Raw genomic sequence first — 24,623 nt, 5'->3', positions numbered from 1 at the left:
GTTAACCTTACAAATAAGCAAAAAAATACATAAAGTGAAAAGGGTCATAAATACATACCATCTAGCTCAGGAGTATTCTAAGACCTCCTTCACACATCCATATTTCCTGTACATGTGTAATCCGTTTTTTTTTGTTTTTTTTTCAAGGAACCCACATGAATCCATTATAACCTATGGGGCTGCTCACCTGTCCGTTTTTACAGGTAGCATGGAAGACAAGGACCAATACAAGACTATGGGTCTGTGAAAAAAAAGTACAGCACATGGATGACATCCATGTACCATCTGTGTGCTGTCCATGTTTAACATAGCAAAGTATAGGAGAAGCTTTGTAATTTATTGCTTTCTTTATACATACAGGATAAACTCTGATGTCACACTAATGGTAAAAAGGATACACTGATGACTCGGATTACATCGATACCGGTTTTTCACATACACATTTTATACAGACGTGTGAAGGAGGCCTAACACTGAACTAAAAGCCTTACAAAATAGTCAAACTATTATTGGTAACGATTGTTTTGATTTTTAAAATGCATTTTAGTGAGATCATCGTCTATTCTACAAATGTTCTGAAGTGTGACATTAAATCTCATCATTTTCCGCGGTCATGGAGTTTTTACTGTTGGCCTATAACATGTAGCCAACTTGGACAAGGTTCATTGTACAGTGGGTCACGTAGTTGGAATAAATAGGGTCATGTTAATAGGACTGACTATCGACACACAAAAGGGTGCAATTTCATCCAGCTTTCTGATTTAACAGACAATTCCTGCTCAATTCCTTCAATTACCCAATTACACGAGTGGCCAATTTGTAAATGGACACTGTTGCATGGGCCAATCTAAAAAAATAGAGCATAAATGTGCCAACTTGAGCGCCCTGTGCCAGTGTACAATACTTTGTCGAGTGCTGTATGTATATTTTCTGTGGCTCAAGGGGAGATTACCTTTTTTTTTTTTGCACAGTTTGAGTAACACAAATACTGTGAAGAGTGAGGTGTACAGTAAAAATCCATACGCTTGTATGAGTGACATTATGGTTCTGTACAAATTAGATCTTGTAGAGAGATATAATTTTATTAAAGGGGGTTTCCACTACTGGACAAACTCTTATTAAATGACCACAAGATTCTGCATAAAACAACAGTATCCTTACTTCCTGACTGGAGTTGTTCTGCCGCATTCTGTCGAGTGTCTGAACAGAAAAAACACTGTCTGTCCACTCAGACAAACATGGGAAGGCAGCTGCTGATTGGCTGCAGAAGTCATGTGATATAGTTAATGTCCATAGACTGGAAGGGACCCAGTCTGGGAACTGAGTATAGATTTTATTACTTTATACAGATCACTGGGGCCATTATTAAGGGCTTATGAAGTAAGAGACAACTCCTTTAAGTTAATGAATCCTTAATTAAAACATACTCACATTTATGCTTTTGTACATTGTTAAATCATAGATATTAGTTGTTACCTGGTAGTTAATTGGTTAGCGCCAAGGCAATACATGACTTTTACTAGTATTAATATCTACTTATGGGGTTTCATATTAAAAAAATATATATATATACAATTTTAAGTTGTAAAAACAGTATTGAAAGACTCTTACCTATATGTCAAGCAAAGTACCAGCAGAAGAACCAAAGCAAATGTGATGGAAACAGCAATCACAGCCAACAGCACTACACCTTCCCTGCCCCGTCTTTCCTGAATACCCATAGTGGTCATCAAAGACTGGTTATGGTAAGATAAGAGGATTGCAAAGCCACGGCCACGGTTAGTGGTTGTAATAAGCTCCAAAATCACCTCGATCATCTCATCAGGAGACCCAAAGGCAAGACTTTTATTTATCGGAGAAATTGATCCACAAAACCGAGCAGAATAAGTGACCAGGTCAGTGATATAGAGGACATCAAGCGGACACATTTCCGGTACTGGAGGTGGTGTAGTGAAGGGGTCCGTTCCAATGCTTATTGATGGTGCACCTTCACTCACCTGTTCAAAGGGAACTGTTTCCATTCTGTTTGTGACTGCATCTAGAAGATGCATAGATTTGTTGATTTCTTCAGTCCGGCTTTCATAATTCCTTGTGTCTGCAAAAACTGTGCTTGACATTTTACTGATAAGGCTTGGATCTTGTAAGTCTGTCATTGGTTTATATCCATTATCACTCTTGGACCAGGTTTCTGTGAACGTCTGGTTGCTGGACTCACTTTTATAACCCACCTTTTCTTCTGTTTGCCCCATATCCAAGTCATTTGATAAATCATTTTCTGTAGAACTGTTTTTGCCATCTCTCTTGTACTCAGAGCTAGAGCTCAATTGGGGAAATTCAGAAATGGAATTGTTGTTAGTTGAAGATTCCTCATTAACAGAACTATCAAATACATCGAAATCCAGAATTTCCAGCACAACAGTAGAACCTGCAGGAACAAAGATTTGCCACAGACAGTGAGAGCTAGGGAGGTAGTTGTTGGGAAATTCTGGAGATAAAATAAGATCTCTGTCTGCCGGGTTTAGTACAGCTCCACAATCAAAATACACCTGTAAGAAAAATAATGTTAAAATCACAAGTAAAAATCTTCAGAAGTCACATAATATGCTTTGTACAATTGATAGTTAGTGATGATCGAGCGTGTATTGTTAACTCTTTCGGCAAGCACGCTCGGGTGCTTGCCGAGTATTTGCGGCGTGCTCAGCATCTATGTTAGTGTCGCCGCGGCTGCATGTGTCACGGCGGTTAAACAGCTCTGACACATGCAGGGATTGCCTAACAGATATGTTCAACAAATATTTCCATTTTATGTGTATGCAGCAATACAATTACTCCAGCCTAGGTGCATTACTTTACATTCATCTGTCATGCATTTGCCCACACAGACATCTTATCTAGATCATTTCTAAACACAAATTAATATCTTCAGAGATCACATATGCTGTGTAAATATGACATGTGCAACCGATAACATGATATTGTATGCACACAGAATGATTGTTAAATATTTATTAACGATCGTTCTGTGCGCATTGATTTGTGGTGGGACAGTCTGAACAAACCATTAAACGACTGGGTCATTTAGCAGCCGTGCTCAACACATGTAGACCCAGTATTAGAATCTCTGAAAATACAAACAATCTAATTCAATGACACCATTTTAGTTTTTACTCATATTTATAGATAATTTAAATTTTTATTTTGGGCTTTGTACACAATAATGTCATAGTTTGTTTATTACAGAAGCCATAATTCTGTGACAGATTTTCAAAGGATCTAAATGACACCAGTATTGGATAATAATATACTAATATTGTATATTGATGTCCTAATTGTATTGCTAGTTGCATATTTACTTATTTGAATTCATATTTTTAGCTATTAAAAAATAAATATTTTATGTTCTAAGAAGCCTAATTATTTGCATGATAGTGATTGAAAGACTGACTTTACTCTTTTATTACATTACATTTGTTAATATCTATTACATGTAACACTAATGCCGGCATCCCTGCATGTTCACTCTCCCTCCTCCCGACAGGGACGCCAGCATACTGCCCCGGCTGCTCATCGGTGTCTCCGTTCCCTGTATGGCTCCCTGGTCCCCTGGGCCTGCACATGTTGTGCAGGTCCCCAGGTGGTGTGCCTAGTGAGCACGCACTCACTGATTCTTAAGGGGCAGTGCTCACACTCTGAATCTGCCCCCAGCCAATAGCTGGGAGGCATCTAGTATTTAAGGCACGCTCCCCTATAGGGAGGTGCCTGTACAACACCCTCTTTCGTGTTAATTTGAGCTTGGTCCTGTTAGTTAGTTGTCAGGTCCCTGAACCTGTTGTTGAACTCGCTTAGTCTGAACCCGAACCTGTACCGGGTATCCGCGTTACACGAGTCAGAACTTGCTCCGATGGCACTTGAACCTGTAACGGTGTCCATCCTGTCAAGTGTCCCAGGATCCGCACTGTCTGAACCTGCATCAGTATATAGCCCCGCCTTGGACTCTGAGTCAGTGTCTGCGATCCTGACCCTTGGGGTCAGCTGCAGCAATACCGGGTACTGCTCTTGAAGTAGTACCTGGATAAGCCCGTACCATGGAGCAGTGGGTCCATGATCCACAAGTGTGACATTACATGGGATCCTTTTATGAAAAAACTCTAGCTGAAGTAAGAAGTTGGAAAAAATCTGAGGGGTTGAGTTGAACATTTACACAAATCACATACGACTTGCTTGTCTGCGCTGCTCGTTTAAGAATAACTGGTCATGCTTAATGTCCGACAATAAATGTTCTTTATTGATCATTTTGCAACATGTTTTGTGATTGTAACATGGTGTTGTATCTGACTCCTAATGAAGGGATCTCTACAATCCAGAAACTTAAAAATCACTAATTAAAGCTCCCTACATACAAGTCCAGCATTGCGTTGTAGTTTCCATCCAGTATTAAACTAAAATGTTCAATAAAAAATTATGTATGAACTGATTCCATTGTTCTAAATAGGATTGTTCGCACTTGTCCAGCCCATCAATTGTTGTGAAAAAAAAAAGTACCATGCTTTCTGCTTGCTCTCCTGATGTTTTTTGTATGTGTTTTTGTTTAAAGAGGTTGCCCAGCACCCCCACCGTTCAGCTGTCATCTGGAAGTGCTCAGCTACGGAGCTGCTCTGTGTCCGCAACCGGGTACTGCACATCCGCCACATATTGATTTGAATAGGAGGCGGATGTGCAGTAACCGGCCGCCATCACTATCAGTAGACAGAGCTGCAACTGCACTGGGAACAGCTGATCAGCGGGGGTGCTGAGTGTCGCACCCCCACCGATCAGACATTGATGACTTATCCTAAAAGGATAGATCATCAATATTATAGTAGTGGACAACCTCTTTAACCCCTTAAGGACTGAGCCACTTTGTAGGTTATTAACCAGGCCTCATTTTTTAAATTTGACCACTGTCACCTTATGAGGTAATTACTCTGGAACGCTTCAATGAATCCCGCGGATTCTGAGAATGTTTTTTCGTGACATTCTGTACATCATGATAGTGGTAAAAGTTTTTCGATAAGACTTGTGTTTATTTGTGAAAAAAAATTTAAATTTGGCAAAAATTTATCAGATTTCACAATTTTCAAAATTGGAATCTTTATGCCTGTAAACCAGAGTTATGTCACACAAAATAATTATTAAATTTTCCCACATGTCTACTTTACATCAGCGCAATTTTTTAAACAATTTTTTTGTTAGGAAGTTATAAGGGTTAAAAGTTGCCCAGAAATTTCCAACAATATTTTCACACCCCCCCCCCCCCCCCCCCCCCCCCACACACACACACTTTTTTTTTTTTTTTTTAGGGACTACATCACATTTGAAGTGACTTTGAGGGTTCTATATGACAGAAACTACCCAAAAGTGACACCCATTCTAAAAACTGCACCCCTCAAGGTGCTCAAAACCATATGCAAGAAGTTTATTAACCCTTCAGGTGCTTCACAGGAACTGAAGCAATGTGGAAGGAAAAAATGAACATTGAACTTTTTTTCACAAAATTTTACTTTAGACCCATTTTTTCTTTATTTCCACGAGGTTATCAGGAGAAAATGGACCCTCAAATTTGTTGTGCAATTTCTGCTGAGTATGCAGATACCCAATATGTGGGGGAATACCATTGTTTGGGCGCACGGCAGGGCTCAGAAGGGAAGGAGCACTGTTTGACATTTTGAACGCAAAATTGTCTGGAATCGAGAACGGACGCAATGTTGCGTTTGGAGAGCCCCTGATGCGCCTAAACAGTGGAAATACCACAAGTGACCTCATTTTGGAAACTAGAACCCTCAAGGAACTTATCTAGATGTGTGGTCAACACCTTGAACCCCCAAGGTGCTTCACAGAAGTTTATAACGTAGAGCTGTGAAAATAAAAATGTTTTTTTTTTCTACAAAAATGATCTTTTAGTCCCAAATTTTTTATTTTCACAAGGGTAAAAGGAGAAAATGGACCTCAAAAGTTGATGTGAAATTTCTGCTGCGTACGCCAATACACAATGTGTGGTCGAATTGGTATGGAATGGTTTGAGTGTGCCATGTCACATTGGCAGGGCCCCTGAGGTGCCAAAACAGAGGAATCTCCCATAAGTGACCCCATTTTACAAACTACACCTCTCAATGAATTCATCGAAGGGTGAAGTGATCATATAGACACCACAGATGTTTCACAGAATCTTATACCATTGGGCAGTGAAGAAAAAATAATTACATTTTTACCACAAATATTTTGTTTTAAACCCAGATTTTACATTTTCATATGGGGAAATTGGTAAAAAAAATGGCACCAAAATATGTCACACAATTTCTGCTGAATACCTCACATTTGGTTATACAGTACTGCTTAGACACACGGTGAGACTCAGGAGGGACGGAGTGCTATTTGCCTGCTGGAGCGCAGATTTTCTTAGAATAGTTTGCGGACTCCATATACAGAGCCCCTAAGTGCTAAAAGAGCAGAACCTCCCCTCTCCCCTCAAGTTACCCCATTTTGGAAATCAAACCCCTGCCAAACATGTGGACGCTAAATGTGGTTTAGACACACTGTGGGGCTCAGAAGGGAGGGGGGGGGGGATTTGAATTTGGGAGCGCAGAATTTGCTGAATTTCTTTAGCGGGGGCAAGGAGCCATTTCGCATTTCCAGAGCCTTTGTACTACCAGTAACGTGGAAGCCCCCTATATTTCCATTAACACATGACCGACCTGAGTGGGGGCTTTTTATGTGAAGCTTTTATTGGAAACATTTTACATAACATTTTGGATTTATCCAGTGCTCTACACTGAGCACTTACTTTGCGGTTTCCATCTAAATCTCCGAATGACGTGATTCAGATGAAACTCCCAAGCAATCCATTCACTATAATGAGATGAGGCAGCAGAGTTACTCTGGACTCAGTCTGGCCTCTGTTCGGCCTCTGTTCAGCGTTGTCCTTTTCAGAGGTTCGCAAAACTGTGGCTGAACGTGAGCAGAGCCTTACTGAGATCTAAGGGAGGCAGAATGAACAAATTAACAGCAGGTGAAGAATTGGTTTTATTTATCTTTTACGCCGTTCCTCGTGCAATATAAGTGATTAGGCGACTTTATTCCTTCGGGTTGGTGCGATTACAGCGATACCAGATTTTTAGCGAGTTTTTAAGATTGACAGCTATCACACACTAAAAAATGTTTGTTTTTTTGCAAAAACTAGTTTTTGCATCGCCATATTTTGAGAGCTATAATTTTTCCATATTTCAACCGACAGTCATGTAAGGGCTTGTTTTTTGCGGGACAAGTTGACGTTTTTATTGGTACCATTTTGATCGCTTTCTATTCCGATATTTGGGAGGTAAAATTTATGGCGTTCTGCGTGTGGTAAAATTGATAAGGCAGCTTTATTCTTCGGGTCAGTACAATTATAACTACACCTCATTTATGTAATTTTTTTATGTTTTTGCGCTTTTACATAATTATTTTTTCTATAAAAGTTTTTATTATCTTTGCATCGTTTTATTCTGAGAGCTATAACTTTTTTATTTTTCCGCTGACGGAGCTGTATGGCAGCTTTTTTTTGCGGGACAAGATGACGTTTTCAGCGGTACCATTTTTATTTACATTCATCTTTATGATCGCGTTTCATCCCACTTTTTCTAGTGTTATGATGAAAAGGCATAGTTTCCCATTTTTTACGCTGTTCACTGAAGGGGTTAACTAGTGTGACATTTATAGATCAGGTCGTTCTGGACGCCGTGATACTAAATGTGTAATTTTTTGGTTTATTTTTATTTATTTTTTTTACATAAAAATGCGTATTTATTAGTGTAATATATTGTATTATTTTCTAACTTTTTTTTTTTTTTTTTGATTTTTACAAACTTTTTTACTTAGTCCCTCTATGGGACTTTCACTTTTTTCTCTCTTTCCACAGGTATAATGTATTGCAATGCACTAACATTGCAGTACATTATACCTATAGTGAAAGTTCCTAAGACCATGCTGTGAGCATGATCTCACAAGTTTCCGTAGCTTGGTGACCTGGGGGTTATCATGGCAACTCCAGGTCACCATGGCAACAGTCGGGCCCCCGTGATGACGTCGCAGGGGCGCCAGTCTGAAGGCAGAGTGAGCTCCCATCCCTCTGCCTGCCTCCTGATCGCAGCATTCAGGGGGTTAACAGCCAGGGGCGGCACTGACACCGCTTCTGGCTGTTTAGTGCAGGAGCTCAGCCACTGGCAGTGCTGAACTCCGGCACTGATCGGGCAGGAGACGCTGATATTTCAGCTTCTTCTGCGCGATCGTGCTGTGATAGGTCAGTCAGATTGACTGACCGATCACAGTGATCTGGGTGTGGGGACCACCAGCATGGGTCCCTGCACCTCTTCCCCTACCGTTCAGCTGTCACTGCGTGTAGAGTCATGACGGGGATGACCCGTCATGGTGCGCGAACTGGCATCCGGCCATGACGGGTTATCCCCGTCATTGGGCGTTATGGGGTTAAATAACTGGTTTGTTTGCACTACAGTGGGGATTGAAGTTGACATTAGCGGTTGTAAATTTAAAAAAATAAATAAAAATGGATCTTGGAGTGGATGTATTACACCTTCTCCATTCCACATATAGACAGTATTTGTTCAGTAGTGATTTAAATCTCGCTGAATTTTGGACCATTTTACATGTGAAACGTCACTCAAGTATAGACTAATTTTTTGGTCCATTGTTTGGAATTCAAACAGACAAGAAACTTGTAAAGAATCTTGAGGAGTTTTTTTAGGTCCATTTTGATTTCTGACAGCATGGCTTCCTTTTGTTTTATTATAAACTGCATCAATTTACAGGCCATGTTCACACATGTTGGCTTTTTTTATGTCACAAATCTACAGCAAAACCTAATCTCTGGCAGGAAAACAACTGCGCCAAAAACGCAGGTTTTGCTGTGTTTTTTGATGCATTTTTGTGCGTTTTTTTCACTGTCTTTATTTATGCATGTACATAAAGTTCTGTGGAAAAAAAGAACCCCATTCTATTTTGCCATCAAAAATGCTGAAAAAACACTGCTGCGTTTTTTGATACGTTTTTTTCACCACCCATTACTTCCTATGGGTAAAAGAATGCTGAAAGTCCTAAGTTACTTACCGGTAACGGGATTTCTCGGAGACCATGACAGCACCACGAGAGAGAGGGTCTGCCCACCAAGGACAGGATACCTACAGTCTTAAAAGGACGGCACCCCTCTACGCCTCAGTTGGATTACAGAGTATGAGAGGACTGTCAGGTTAATAAACACAACAAACAACCATAATTTTATCATACCACACGACACCTATTAAGCGCGAGACTATAATTAAGAAAAAAGGGAGTGCTCCCACAAACGCGTAGGGGAGGGAATATAAGGGTGCTGTCATGGTCTCTGAGAAATCCAGTTACCGGTAAGTAACTTAGGACTTTATCGGTCGACCATGACAGTACCACGAGAGAATTACAGAGATGAAGTAATCTAGGGAGGGACCACAGCCTGGAGCACTCTTCTCCTAAAGGTGAGGTCATTCGATACACCCATCTCTAACCTATAGTGTCTAAAGAATGTAGAGGGAGAGGACCAGGTAATAGCCTTACATATGTCTTCTCAGTCCACGAGGTCGCTGCAGCCCGAGTGGAATGAGCCTTCAAACTTTCAGGTACTTCCTCGCTGCTAGATGTATACGCTAAAGAAATGACCTCTCTAATCCATCTAGCGAAGGTGGACTTTGTGACTTTAGACCCCTTCCTAGACCCTTGGTAAGCTATAAACAAGGAGCTATCTTTCCTGAAGTCTTTGGTAACTAAAACATACCTAACCACACATCTCCTCACATCAAACGTATGTAATTGCACTTCCTTCTGATTACCTGGATTGGGACAAAAGGAGGGTAGGATCACTTCCTGAAGCCTGTGGAAGCGAGTGGCCACTTTAGGGAGATAGGCAGGATCTGGCCAAAAAAAAAAAAAATCACTCTGTTGTCCAGGATCTGTGTAAATGGCGAGGCTATAGACAGGGCCTGAATGTCAACTTTAACCTCGGCCAGGAGAATTGGTATCAGTAAAGCTGTCTTAAGGGAGAGGTTTTTGAGAGAGTTGCTGGCTATTGGCTCAAAAGGCACCCCAGTTAAGGCCGTTGGAACCAGATTTAGGTCCCAATTTTTAACAATGGGTCTGGATCTAAAAGCTGCCTTGATAAAACGAGAAATCCAGTAGTTACCTGCTAGATTGCAGCTATACAGGGCGCCCAGGGCAGATACCTCAACTTTTAGGGTGCTGCTGGACAACCCTGGCTCAAGACCTTTCTGTAGATACTCTAGGGTTTTCCCTATTGGTGCCTCCTCACCAACTCTACACCCTGAGAAGGAGAAGAATTTATTCCAGGTTCTGGCATAAATCTGGGTTGTAACCGGTTTTCTGCTCTGCATCAGGGTATTTATTAGATTTTGGGAAAACCCTTTTTGTTTCAGCAATGACCTTTCAAGTTCCATGCCGTCAAGTTGAGGCCCGCTGCTTGAGGATGGGATATCGGCTCCTGGATGAGGAGATCCGGAACCTCGGGAAGGACCCAAGAGTCGGAGATACACTGGTTCTCGTGCAAGGAGCATTTCTGTCTAGGGCCAGAAGGGTGCAATCAAAAGAACCCTTGCATTGTCTTCCCTGATTTTTCTTATGAACCTGGGAAGTAGTAACAGCGGGGAAAAAGCACACGCCAGGCTGAAGTTCCAAAATACCAGGAGAGCGTCCACCGCCAAGGGATTTTCTTTGGGATTCAGAGAACAGAGATTGTCTTCTGATTTAGCTTCATGGCAAATACGTCTACTACTGGAGACCCCCATCTTCGGACTATTTGGATCTCCTGATTTAGTTCCCATTCCCCCTGCAACAGAGGATAGCGGCTTAGGTAATACGTTCTGGGGTTTTCTGTTCCCCTTATATGGAGGGTCGTCGTGGAAAGGAGATGACTTTCTGCAAGCTGAAAGAGATGATCTGTCACTCCTCAGTGATCTTGACCTTGTATCCCCCTGGTGGTTCACATAAGCTACTGTAACTTGATTTTCTGAGAGAACCTTAATGTTTTGATCTTGGAGGGAGCCTAAGAAACTATTCGTCACCTTATCCACTGCCAGAAGTTCTTTTACATTGGAGGAAAGGTTCTTCTTGTCGTTATCTGACCTGGTACCCTGAATCACTGTATCCCCCAGGTGGGCTCCCCACCCCCTGGGACTAGCGTCTGTGGTGATAATCCTAGTAACCTTCGGTGCCCAGGGAACGCCTAAGGATAGATTTGCCTCATCCTGACACCATTGTAAGACTTTCACTGACCGAGGTGATAAAGAGAAAATTACTTCTAAGCGCCCTTTAAGACAAACTTCATTAAGCAACACATCCCACTGCAAAACCCTGGATTGGTATTGTGCCCATATAACCCCTGGGAAACATGACGTGAGGGTACCTAACAGGGACATTGCTCCTCTAAGGGACGTGACCGGATTCGCTATGGTTTTCTCCACCTAGCTCTTAATCCTTTGTATTTTAGTTTGCGGAAGGTAACATTTTTGAGCTACTGAATCCAGCATAATTCCTAAAAATTGTTCAACCCTTGAGGGTACCAACCTGGATTTTTCTAAATTCAGCACCCAGCCCAAATTTTCAAGGATGGACATCACCTCCTTTAGGTGTTCTATACATTGGTAGGCCAAATTCCCTACTACTAAAAAATCATCCAGATAAGGAATAATTAGAATATCACGTTCCCAGATATGAGCCATAACGTCTGCCACTACTTCAGTAAACACCCGCGGGGCTATGGCAAGACCGAATGGCAGAACCCTGAACTGAAAAGGTTTTATTTCTCCATCCATAATTACGGCTACCTTCATGCACCTTTGATATTCTTCAAGTATAGGAACGTGATATTAGTATTGATTTGAAGGATGCGTGCTATGTAACACCCAGAAAAAAATAATTTTATTGTCGAAATAATGGACTCCATCTTAAATGTTCGAACATTCAAGAACCTATTTAGGGCTTTCAGACTACTGATAGTTCTGAAGGAACCGTCAGGTTTAGAAACCAAGAAGAGGGGAGAGTAAAACCCCAACCCTTTTTCTGATGCTGGGACCGCCACCAGGACTGCCTTCTGCATTAAATCCAGCAATTCTTTTTGTAGGGCTAGTTGTTCTTTCTCAGAGGAACAGACCGGAGTCAAGATGAATCTGTCGTGAGGGACCGCCTGGAACTCAAACCTCAGACCCGAACCTATCAGACCAAGGATCCAGTTACTGGCTGAAATATTTGACCAGGCAGGTAAGAAGCCCAACAGCCTCCCCCGTACCTGGGCTACGAGTCATTGACTCGGCTTCCGGCGTCCCTGGCAAGAAGAACCATCTTTCAGATGGGACTCAAGCTGTTCCAGCCATATCATCAAAGACAACAAGGATTTGGATTTCTGGATCACGGAATGAATTACCTATATGATGGACTACTTGCTAGAGATGGGCTGCACCTTACGAAGACTGGAAAACATGTATTTGGAAGTCGCCTTGCTACACTCAGGAGAGCTTTAAACTAGAACAATGTGGGAAGGGAAGCAAAATGCCAGAAAAAGATACTATTGAGATCTCTGCTACTGGAAGTGGAAAGGAAGAACAAAGGCAAAAAATTTAAATAATAAAAATATGGGAGGAAGAGAAACCAATCACAAACTAAAATGTTTTTATACAAATGCACAAAGCATGGGCAACAAACAAGGAGAATTGGAACTACTAACGCAGGAAAAGGAATATGATGTCATTGGAATCACTGAAACTTGGTGGGACGATACACATGATTGGAATAAAAGGCTAAAAGGATACAACTTATTTGCAAGAAACAGACTTGATAAACGAGGAGGAGGTGTCGCATTGTATGTTAGAAAAGCGTATATCTGCACAGAGATTGAAGCTTCAGAGACTGGGAGTTCTGTGGAAACTGTTTGGGTAAGAATACAAGGAGAGAACAATGGAAAGGACACCATTGTAGGCATTTACTACAGGCCACCTGGGCAAGCTGAAGATATGGATGAACTCTTTATGTATCAAATGACCAAGTTCTCCAAAAAATATGACGTAGTGGTCATGGGAGATTTCAACTATCCAGACATTTGTTGGGAATCTCTCTCAAGTAAAACTAACAGTTCAAGCAAATTCTTATCCTCTCTTGCTGACAACTTTATCTTCCAAAAGGTAGGGGAGAAAACAAGGGGATCTGCTACTTTGGATCTAATCCTTATAAACAGGGATGAAATGGTTGAGGATGTAAAAGTGGCTGGGACCCTAGGAGGCAGCGATCATGCTATTATAGAATTTTGGATAACTTGAGGAGGAAGACATGTGAAGACTCAAACTTCAAGCTTAGATTTCAGAAAGGCTGATTTTAAGCGACTCAGAAAGAGAATAGGAGGGATCCAATGGCTGGATGTCCTTAAGGACAAAAATGTCCAGGAAGGATGGGAAATTTTTAAAAATGAGATTCTCAAAGCGCAATCGTTAACAATCCCGAAAAGTAGGAAGAATGGGAAGCATTTAGGGAAACCAGGATGGATGAACACAGAACTTAAACACATGCTAAAAAGAAAAAGAAATGTTTATCAAATGGAAAGAGGGAGGCATATCTAAAGAAGATTATAATGCAGTCTGCAGATCCTGTAGGGCACGTATCAGGTTAGCTAAAGCTGACAATGAATTAAGGCTTGCAAGAGATGTCAAAAGTAAAAGAAAAGTCAAAGATGCTATAGGATTTTTACAGGATGAAAATGGTGAAATGGTAAGAAAGGATGTTGAGAAGGCCGAACTTTTTAATTCCTATTTTGCATCTGTTTTCTCTCAGAAAGAAAATGTAACAAACTGATCTTCACTGTCCTATTAAAGGAATAGAAGAATCCAAGTTATCTGTAAACAGAGATTGTGAAGGAATATTTAGCTAACATAAATGAGTTCAAGTCTCCAGGTCCAGATGAATTACACCCCAGAGTACTAAAGGAGATCGCAGAAGAAATTTTAGAACCACTCTCCATAATCTTTGAAAGACTGGAGAAGAGCAAATGTTGTTCCTATCTTCAAAAAGGGGAAGAAGGTGGACCCAGGGAACTATAGGCCGGTGAGTCTGACTTCTATACCAGGAAAGATCTTTGAACAAATTATTAAACAACATGTATGTAAGTACCTGGATAAGAATGAAGTGATTAACCAGAGTCAGCATGGGTTTGTAACTAACAAGTCATGTCAGACTAACTTAATTTCCTTCTATGACAGAATCACTGACTGGGTGGATCAGGGAAATGCTGTAGATATAGTATATCTTGACTTTAGCATAGCATTTGACAAAGTATCTCACACCATCCTTATTGAAAAAATGACCAAGTATGGAATGGACAAGGCAACTGTTAGGTGGATTCATAACTGGTTTAGTGATCGGACTCAAAGAGTGGTCGTAAATGGCTTCACATCCAGTTGGATGAATGTCTCAAGTGGGGTACCACAGGGCTCTGTCCTGGGACCTGTATTGTTCAACATCTTTATCAATGATTTAGATGAAGGAATGGAGGGTAAACTGATTAAATTTGCTCATGACACAAAGCTAGGAGGGATAGCTAACACTAGAGAAGAGAGAGAGAAGATTCAAAAAGACTTAAATAAACTGGAGCAGTAGGAGGTAACTAACAGAATGGTTTTTAACAGGGAAAAATGCAAAGTACTACATCTGGGCAATAAAAATGAAAAAAGCATATACAAAATGGTAGGAATAGAGCTAAGCAACAGTACATGTGAAAAAGACTTAGGTATACTAATAGATCATAGACTAAACATGAGTCAACAGTGTGATGCAGCAGCAAAAAAGGCAAATACAATTCTGGGATGTATTAACAGAAGCATACTGTCTAGATCACGTGAAGTCATTATCGCACTTTACTCCTCTTTGGTCAGACCTCATCTGGAATACTGCGTCCAGTTTTGTCTTAAAAAAGACATCGACAAACTGGAGCAAGTTCAGAGAAGAGCGACCAGAATGGTGACCGGTCTGCAAACCATGTCCTATGAGGAACGGTTACAGGATTTCAGAATGTTTAGCTTGCAAAAAAGAAGACTGAGAGGAGACGTAATAGCTGTCTACAAATATCTCAAGGGATGTCACATTGTAGAAGGATCATCTTTATTCTCATTTGCATAAGGAAAGACTAGAAGCAATGGGATGAAACTGAATGGGAGGAGACACAGATTAGATATTAGAAAAAACTTTTTGACAGTTAGGGTGATCAATGAGTGGAACAGGCTGCCACGAGAGGTGGTGAGTTCCCCTTTAATGGACGTCTTCAAACAGAGGCTGGACAGACTGTCTGAGATGATTTAGTGAATCCTGCTTTGAGCAGAGGGTCGGACCAGATGACCCAGGAGGTCCCCTCCAACTCTACCATTCTATGATTCTATGATTCTATGACCTGGCCGTACAGGCTGCTGCAACCGCAGGCTTCAAAACCCCAGCAGTCATCTCCCAGGTCCCCTTAAGAAAGGTATCAGCTTTCTGTCCAAAAGGTCCTTGAGGGCTCCAACATCAAAGGGAAGGGATGACTTCCTAGATGCTTTTGTTATCGCCACATCAAGTCTTCCAAGAGGATGAGGCTGAGTCCTCAGAGGAGTATTTCCTTTTAAAGGAAGGGAGGAGGGAGCCCTTTCTATCTGGTCTTTTCCACTCTCTTCGTATCAGGCCCTGAACCCTATCATGAACCAGAAAACATTTTCTTTTTCTTTGTTCTAGGCCCCTAAACATGACGTCTTGGACAGATTTCTTTGGCCTAGTGTCCGTAATACCCATAGTTGTGCGTACTGCTTCAACAGGACAATCAATTTCATTTAATGGGAACCAATGTCGCCCAGACCCACTATCTGAGGATGAGGAAGAAGAACCGTCAGACTCTTCCTCGTAGTCCGATGGGAGGGGGACATCCAAAACTGGGGAACCCTCCCCATCTGCAACCTCCTTCCTCTTTCCTTTTTTTAGTCTGGTTGATCCAGGACTGACACAGCCTTTTTGGGTATGAGTCCGCTAACAGGGCTTTAAACAATGCACATTCCTTGTGCCTAGTTTTGGTGATGCACTTCTTCCCCTAGTAAAAGATAGACAAGAAGAAGGGACACCCTATTATTAAGTGAACTGTCTCGAAAATCACTTACCCATACGACTCAAAGGGCTGGTACCGATTTGGAGGGAGGAAGGATCTTTCTCAGCCAGGGGATCGTCCCTGGAGGCTGCAGAGTCATCCATCCTGCTGGAGCTAGTGTGACTGTAACCTGCTTGCAAATCCCCACCTTTCTGAGGTCTGGTTACCTCCGTTCCCCTGAAGGTGCAGTTTCTCCTGGGGCTTCCCAAGCAGCAGCTGAGATGGTGATAGTGGCGGCTGCTGTTGCTGCTCACTCTCTGTCTCCATTTAGAATATGGGTCAGGAGTAGCTGGGAAGCATAGGGCTATGGTGCCAGCCTAATTTATAGGTGCACCAGCCCCTTCACTTTTTTTAATTTTTTTTTTAATTAATTAAGACTGTGAGTTTCTCCCTCCCTCCCATCAGATAGCAGGTGCGCTGCCCACTTGTGTGCGTCACCTGAGGTGGTAAGAAGGCAAAAACCGTGCTCCCCCAGCGTCCTGGTCGCACGTGACCAACACTTCCGGGTCCGGTCATGTGCCCGCCGGGGGCGCGCACCGCGTCATCATGCCACGCCCCCTACTCTCAGCAGAGTCCTGAGGTGCGTGGCAGCCAACCACGGAGGGGGAGATCCCGGAAGCCGCAGCCATGACCCTGAAGCGGCAGAAAACCCCAGACATGGGCACCGCTCAACAGCTCCTCCAACAACTACGAAGACATCCCCCTTGGGCGCACCATAGCCAGGATCCAGAGCCAGCCCGGCGTAAGCCTGCCACAGGTTCCCCATCAAGGACAGGAAACCAACTGAGGCGGAGAGGGGTGCCGCCCTTTTAAGCCTGTAGGTTTCCTGTCCTTGGGGGGCGGACCCTCTCTTGTGGTGCTGTCATGGTCGACACGATAAAAAACGCTGAAAGAAGCGACATGCTCTATTTTCCAAAAACCCAACCAATGCACAAAATACGCAATAGCAAAAAAACATGATGTGTGAACAGAGAATTCTGGTTTCTCATAGACTTTGCTGGTAATGCAAAACGCAGCTGAAAATTTGCATAAAAATCTGCAGCAAAAAACGCAGAAAAAAAAAAAAAAACGTGTGAACATAGCCTAATACTGCAAGATGAATGAATGATCCTACAAGATATTTTCAATGTGACCTAAAAATTGCTGAATGATGGCTTGTCTTTAGGCATTATTAATTAAAAGGAATATTATTTATACATTGAGCATCTCATTGTGCTCATTTTTCATTCTCTTCCTAACTTCATAAAAACCAATTCCTGCCACCTAATTGTGGTGGGAATTGGTTCTTTAAATTAACTATTGACACAGATTTTCGATTTCCTTTTGCAGCTTCTTATTCCTTCAATAATGTACAGCTCATCTAGAAGGAGACTAAACATGTATTACATGCTCTTGAACATATTGATTGGAAGGAATAAAATTCATGTGACGTGGAATTACTTTACTCTTATATCCAGCATTATAAGGGGCTACAGGCCACTTATCAACTTTTGTCCATATACTTCCCATATTCTGTGGATTTACAAAATATCATAATTTGTGTCTGGCAATATTTACTGTCACACTATTTTTTGTTTGATGGCCAATATTATTTGCAGTAGATTGGCGCTTCTACTGGTGCCACATTCGCACATTATATCTATGTCGCATATTGGAAACAAATATATATTTACTCTGAATTCAATCAGTTCCAAAAGCAAATTGTGTGGTACGACTGTTACATAGCTGCTGATACTTTGAAATGTCACAATCAAACCAGCTAAAGATCATAACATCTAATGCAGAAAGTGTTTCAGAGAGGTCTCGCACTCTCTTAATTCACATATAAATTGAAATCCCCGACAAACGTTTTCTTCAATAGAAATATATTATCTAATATGATGCAAAAAATACAGTCTAGCAAAAATATGTACAAAATGTAGTTCACTTTCAGTGTATACTGCTACATTAGATAGACATTGCTGTGAATCCACAGGAGAAACTCCTACATGCTGAGACACTGCAAGGAGGAACAAGACACCCGCACATGTTTCGGAGGTAAACTTCCCATTCTTCATGGGCAGACATAACATTGGTGCAACCTGTGCAGCTGCACAGGGGCACCAAAGAGGTAAGGGCTGCCACTACCACCTCCAAAATCGGTGGAACTGTACTTAAGTCCTCTTTCACACGTTCTGATATTTCCAGTACTGGAAAAACCAGTACCGGAGATAACAGTGTCCATGTGTACCTGTATGGCAACTGTGTGCCGCATCAGAATCACAGGTACCTGTGCCTAAAAATCAGCAGTACAGTTAGCGCTGTTCCCAAGGGCCGGGTGCTGAAGGAATCTCTCATTATTGTCCTCTGCTTGCGCTGCGATCAGCGTGAGCAGGTTACAATGTTGAGAGTAGTATTCTGCCTCCACTGTCTCCAACAAGTGTAAAAAGAATAAAAATAAAAAAACACATTATACTCAGCTTTAAACCTACACCCAATTCCCTGAAGCCAGTCCCCTGTAAATAAACCTAAAATAAAAAAAGAATATCATCTCTCACCTCTCCAAAGATGAAATAATCCAGTGTCCCATGACGTAATCCATCCGACCGACATTTATGCATCAGTGTGTGCGGTGGCTTGAGGCTGCCGTACACACTGAGGAGCAGAGGAGAATGTCCCTGAACTGTGCTGAGCTCACTAAGCAGTGTCCTGTCACCCACTGAGCTCAGCACAGTCCAGGGGCCCACTCGCTGCAGCAAGTCATTCTCCTCTGCTCCTCAGCCTGTGCGGGATATTGTTCTTTTTTATTTTTAGTTTATTTACAGAGGACAATGGCTTCAGGGAATTAGGTGTATAGGTGAGTATGATGTGTTTTTCATTTTATTCTAATTTTTACACTTGTTGGAGACAGCAGGGGCAGAATACTACACTCAACATTGTCTGTGCTGATTGCAGCGCAAGAATGGGACAGTGATGAGAGATTCCTTAAGCACCCGGCACTTGGGAACAGAGCTAACTATACCGCCGATTCCCAGGCACTGGACGTCATCTGTGTGTCATCAGTGAGCGGGACGCTTTGCATTGCTTTGATATTGCATTGCTAACTATGCTCCTGTGTTTTTCAAGCATATAGATTTCTGCATTGTTGGTAATTTTGTTTTTTATATTTCATAGTCTAATGTTGATTTTAGATTACACGTGGCAGGAAACTATGGAGTGTGTCATCAATTTACAGTAAGGTATAAATAAAATTAGACACATTTTGTAAAGTTTCATGGACTACGAATAAGGATCGCAGAATCCGACACGCGTCAGTCCCTGTGAAGTTTTTCTTTCCATAATGATCTTGTTATTGGTTTTAACATATTTGTGAAGAAATGTGTTTTATTTGCATCAGTTCTTGGACAAGACAAAAGCAAATAACAGTCCAGGGGTGAATCACAGCGTTTCCTGCAATGTTTTGATCAACCACCGAATGAGTACTTAGGAGAAAATGGTGAAGAAGCTTAATGACAATTGAAAATGGAGCCGGATGTACAGTAAGTAGTGTTGAGCATTCCGATACTGAAATATCGGGTATCGGCCGATATTCGCGGTATCGGAATTCCGATACTTAATTCCGATACTTTTAGAATATCGAATACCGGAATCGGAAGTTCCCATAATGCCTGCGCTCTGCCGTTTCTCTGAAGGATGACAAGCTGGATGGCAGCGCTCAGCTGCGATCCAGCCTGTCATCAGAATGCCATCCCAGCGTGGGAGAATTCTCCTGATTGTTTAAAAGCCGGCGCACGGTAAAAAGCCGCCGGCTTTTAAACAATCACACAACCCCATACTACTTCCCTGCAGCCTCCCACCCCGATCCTCCGCTCCCCTCGCCACCTCCCATCCCGATCGTAAGTTAGGACCGGGCGGGGAGCGCAGCACCAAGGAGCGGGGAGCGAAGAACCCGGGCGGGGAAGCCGGCAGTGAAAAGACTTCACCGCCGGCTTTCTCGTTCTGTGCTGCGCTTTCCCGCCGGTTATTTCAAATGAACAGCTGAGGTATCAGGTGATGCCGATCAGCTGTTCATTTGAAGTCGCCGCGGTGCCCTCAGAGGGTTCATGTGAGTTCATGCTTGACTGCATTGCATGAACTCACATGAACTTTCCCACGGTCGCACAGGTCAGCCTCACCTCCCAGACCAGTCATGATTGGTGTGTGTGGGTGTCTGTGTGATGTGTGCGGGTGTGCGCGGTGTCTGTGCGATGTCTGCGGGTGTGTGCGGTGTCTGTGCGATGTGTGCGGGTGTGCGCGGTGTCTGTGCGATGTGTGCGGGTGTGCGCGGTGTCTGTGCGATGTGTGCGCGGTGTCTGTGTGATGTGTGCGGGTGTGTGCGTGCAGGCAGACATAGGCCGATGTGACACTACTACTCCCATCGGCCTATGTCTGTCCCCCGTCCACTCGTGCCAGCAGGATCAGCTTGATGGGAGCAGTAGTTCCCATCAGCCTGATCCTGCTATATAAATTGCCCTACTGTGTCCCCAATAAATGTTAAATACATGTCATTGGTGGCCAGTGGTTACCTACAATAAATTAGTTCATACATTACCTGTCCCCGCCGATCGCCACCTAAAATAAAGTAAAAAATAAAGAACTACACCTATACTCACCTAGACACCTAATTCCCCGAAGCCATCGATCTCCTGTAATAAAATATAAAATAATAAACCACAACCTTATCCTTACCCCTCCGTAGTAGTCCACGAGTGTCCCACGAAGATCTCGTGTTCAGAGCAGCCACATAGAATGTGACCGCTCTGAACCGCCGCCGCCGCTAGAATGACGAGGCCGTAAAGCAGCCCCGTCATTGCATAAGCGGGTTCACCGGAGTTCAGGCAGCGCTGCTCCGGTCAACTCCTTTACGGCCCTGCTGTATCGTGAGAAATTCCCACGGTACAGCAGTGCCGTAAAGGAGGTCTCCGGAGCAGCGCTGACTGAATGCACTCCGGTGACCTCAGTCAGTGGCTCCCGCTGCCGGGAGCGGACATGTTCCCGGCAGTGTGAGCTTACAGCAGCCATGCACAGCTGTCACCATCTCCAGATGTGACAGCTGTGCATGGGAGATCAGCGCAGGAACGTGGACAGGTAACTATTTTTTTTTAGTAAACTAAGAATTTAATAAAATTGTGTGTTTTATTTCAAACAAATTATTTTTTTCTGGGTGTAGTGTGTTTTTTCTTTTTAACACTTTGTAGGTTAGTAATGGGGGTGTCTTATAGACGCCCATCATTACTAACCTGGGCTTCATGGCAGCTGGCGCTGACATGAACCCCAGCCCTATTACCCCCTGCCACCGCACCAGGGCAGCGTGGAAGAGCGAGGCTAAGTGCCAGAATTGGCGCATCCTATGGATGCGCCATTTCTGGGGCGGCTGACGGCTGGTGTTTCTAGCCTGGGAGGGGGCCAATATTCATGGCACCCTTCCTGGGCTATTAATATCAGCCCCCAGCTGTCTGCCTAGCCTTTGCTAGCTATTAAAATAGGGGGGACCCCACGTCATTTTTTTGGGGGGGTTCCCCATTTTAATAGCTAGTAAAGGCTAGGTATTCAGCTGGGGGCTGATATTAGTAGTCTGGGAAGCTCCGTGGGTATTACCCCCATCCCAGGCTTCAAACATCTTCCCCAGCCGTCTGCTTAACCTCCGCTAGAGACTAAAATTATGGGGGATCCCACGCCAATTTTTTTTTTAAATAAATCCTTTATTTTAACACTAAATGACATTTGAGGAGTTAATAAAGATGCAGTCCCTAAATTATTATTTATTTTTTAATTAATTTTTCCCAAAAATTTTGACGTGGGCTTTGCTATATTTTTGTATGCCAGCCAGGTATAGCATCCAGCTTCTATGAACGCGCCATTTTCCGGGGTGGCTGCGGACTGCAATTTGCAGCGGGGGGGGCCCCAGAAAGCTTGGGTCTCCCTGCGCTGCAGATTCCAGCCCCCAGCTGCCTAGTTGTACCTGGCTGGACACAAAAATAGGGCGAAGCTCCACGTATTTTTTTTTTTAATTATTTCATGAAATTCATGAAATAATAAAGAAAAAAAGGGCTTCCCTATATTGTTGTGTCCGGCCAGGTACAAATAGGCAGCTGGTGGTTGGGGGTAGCCCGTTCCTGCCTGCTGTACCTGGCTGGACACAAATATAGTGCAAAGCCCCACGTCAATTTTTTTTTTTAATTATTTCAGGAAATTCATGAAATAATTAAAAAAAAATTGATGTGGGGCTGCGTCCTATATTTGTGTCCAGCCAGGTACAGCAGGCAGGAACGGGCTGCCCCCAACCACCAGCTGCCTATTTGTACCTGGCCGGACACAACAATATAGGGAAGCCCTTTTTTAAAAAAATTATTTCATGAAATAATTAAAAAAAAAAATACGTGGGGCTTCGCCCTATTTTTGTGTCCAGCCAGGTACAGCAGGCAGGAACGGGCTGCCCCCAACCACCAGCTGCCTATTTGTACCTGGCCGGACACAACAATATAGGGAAGCCCTTTTTTTCTTAATTATTTCATGAATTTCATGAAATAATTAAAAAAAAAAAATACGTGGGTCTTCGCCCTATTTTTGTGTCCAGCCAGGTACAACTAGGCAGCTGGGGGCTGGAATCTGCAGCGCAGGGAGGCCCAAGCTTTCTGGGCCCCACCCGCTGCAAATTGCAGTCCGCAGCCGCCCCGGAAAATGGCGCGTTCATAGAAGCGCCATCTTCTGGCGCTGTACCCAACTCATCCAGGGCCCTGGTGCGGTGGCTCACTGGGTAATAAAGGGGTTAAGGCCAGCTTGGCATTATCAGCTGGCCCTAAGCCCGAAATTCATGGGGTCACGCCAATATTAGACATGACCACCATGAATTTCATAGAATCATAGAATCATAGAATGGTAGAGTTGGAAGGGACCTCCTGGGTCATCTGGTCCAACCCCCTGCTCAAAGCAGGATTCACTAGATCATCTCAGACAGATGTCTGTCCAGCCTCTGTTTGAAGACGTCCATTGAAGGGGAACTCACCACCTCTCGTGGCAGCCTGTTCCACTCATTAATCACCCTAACTGTCAAAAAGTTTTTTCTAATATCTAATCTGTGTCTCCTCCCATTTAGTTTCATCCCATTGCTTCTAGTCTTTCCTTGTGCAAATGTGAATAAAGATGATCCTTCTACAATGTGACAGCCCTTGACATATTTGTAGACAGCTATTAAGTCTCCTCTCAGTCTTCTTTTTTGCAAGCTAAACATTCCCAAATCCTGCAACCGTTCCTCATAGGACATGGTTTGCAGACCAGTCACCATTCTGGTCGCTCTTCTCTGAACTTGCTCCAGTTTGTCTATGTCTTTTTTAAAATGTGGTGCCCAAAACTGTACACAGTATTCCAGATGAGGTCTGACCAAAGAGGAGTAAAGACCGATAATGACTTCACGTGATCTAGACTGTATGCTTCTGTTAATACATCCCAGAATTGTATTTGCCTTTTTTGCTGCTGCATCACACTGTTGACTCATGTTCAGTCTATGATCTATTAGTATACCTAAGTCTTTTTCACATGTACTGTTGCTTAGCTCTATTCCTCCCATTCTGTATATGCTTTTTTCATTTTTATTGCCCAGATGTAGTACTTTGCATTTTTCCCTGTTAAAAACCATTCTGTTGGTTGCTGCCCACTGCTCCAGTTTATTTAGGTCTTTTTGAATCCTCTCTCTCTCTTCTCTAGTATTAGCTATCCCTCCTAGCTTTGTGTCATCAGCAAATTTAATCAGTTTACCCTCAATTCCTTCATCTAAATCATTGATAAAGATGTTGAACAATACAGGTCCCAGGACGGAGCCCTGTGGTACCCCACTTGAGACATTCATCCAGCTGGATGTGAAGCCATTTACAACCACCCTTTGAGTCCGATCACTAAGCCAGTTATGAATCCACCTAACAGTTGCCTGGTCCATTGCATACTTGGTCATTTTTTCAATAAGGATGATGTGAGATACTTTGTCAAATGCTTTGCTGAAGTCAAGATATACTATATCTACAGCATTTCCCTGATCCACCCAGTCAGTGATTCTGTCATAGAAGGAAATTAAGTTAGTCTGACATGACTTGTTAGTTACAAACCCATGCTGACTCTGGTTAATCACTTCATTCTTATCCATGTACTTACATACATGTTGTTTAATAATTTGTTCAAAGATCTTTCCTGGTATAGAAGTCAGACTCACCGGCCTATAGTTCCCTGGGTCCACCTTCTTCCCCTTTTTGAAGATAGGAACAACATTTGCTCTTCTCCAGTCTTCTGGGACTTCTCCTGTTCTCCAAGAATTTTCAAAGATTATGGAGAGTGGTTCTAAAATTTCTTCTACAATCTCCTTCAGTACTCTGGGGTGTAATTCATCTGGACCTGG

At 42.8% G+C, this 24,623-nt stretch overlaps 1 protein-coding gene across 1 annotated transcript in view; it reads right to left on the bottom strand.

Moving 5' to 3' along the window:
• Nucleotides 1-24,623, bottom strand: part of LOC141262882 (uncharacterized) — a 110,523-nt gene that overhangs the window by 48,260 nt on the left and 37,640 nt on the right. Inside the window, exon 2 of the mRNA XM_073676334.1 lies at nt 1,612-2,546. Coding sequence (XP_073532435.1) covers nt 1,612-2,546 — 935 coding nt within the window. The remainder of the gene's footprint in view (nt 1-1,611; nt 2,547-24,623) is intronic.

Source organism: Phyllobates terribilis, unplaced genomic scaffold (assembly GCF_046119375.1).
Source record: "Phyllobates terribilis strain yellow unplaced genomic scaffold, ASM4611937v1 Scaffold_1__5_contigs__length_1240528914, whole genome shotgun sequence".
In the NCBI taxonomy this organism is placed as follows: Eukaryota; Metazoa; Chordata; class Amphibia; order Anura; family Dendrobatidae; genus Phyllobates; species Phyllobates terribilis.
Note: the sequence above shows the minus strand (reverse complement) of the source record. Positions and strands in the feature narration are given on the sequence as shown.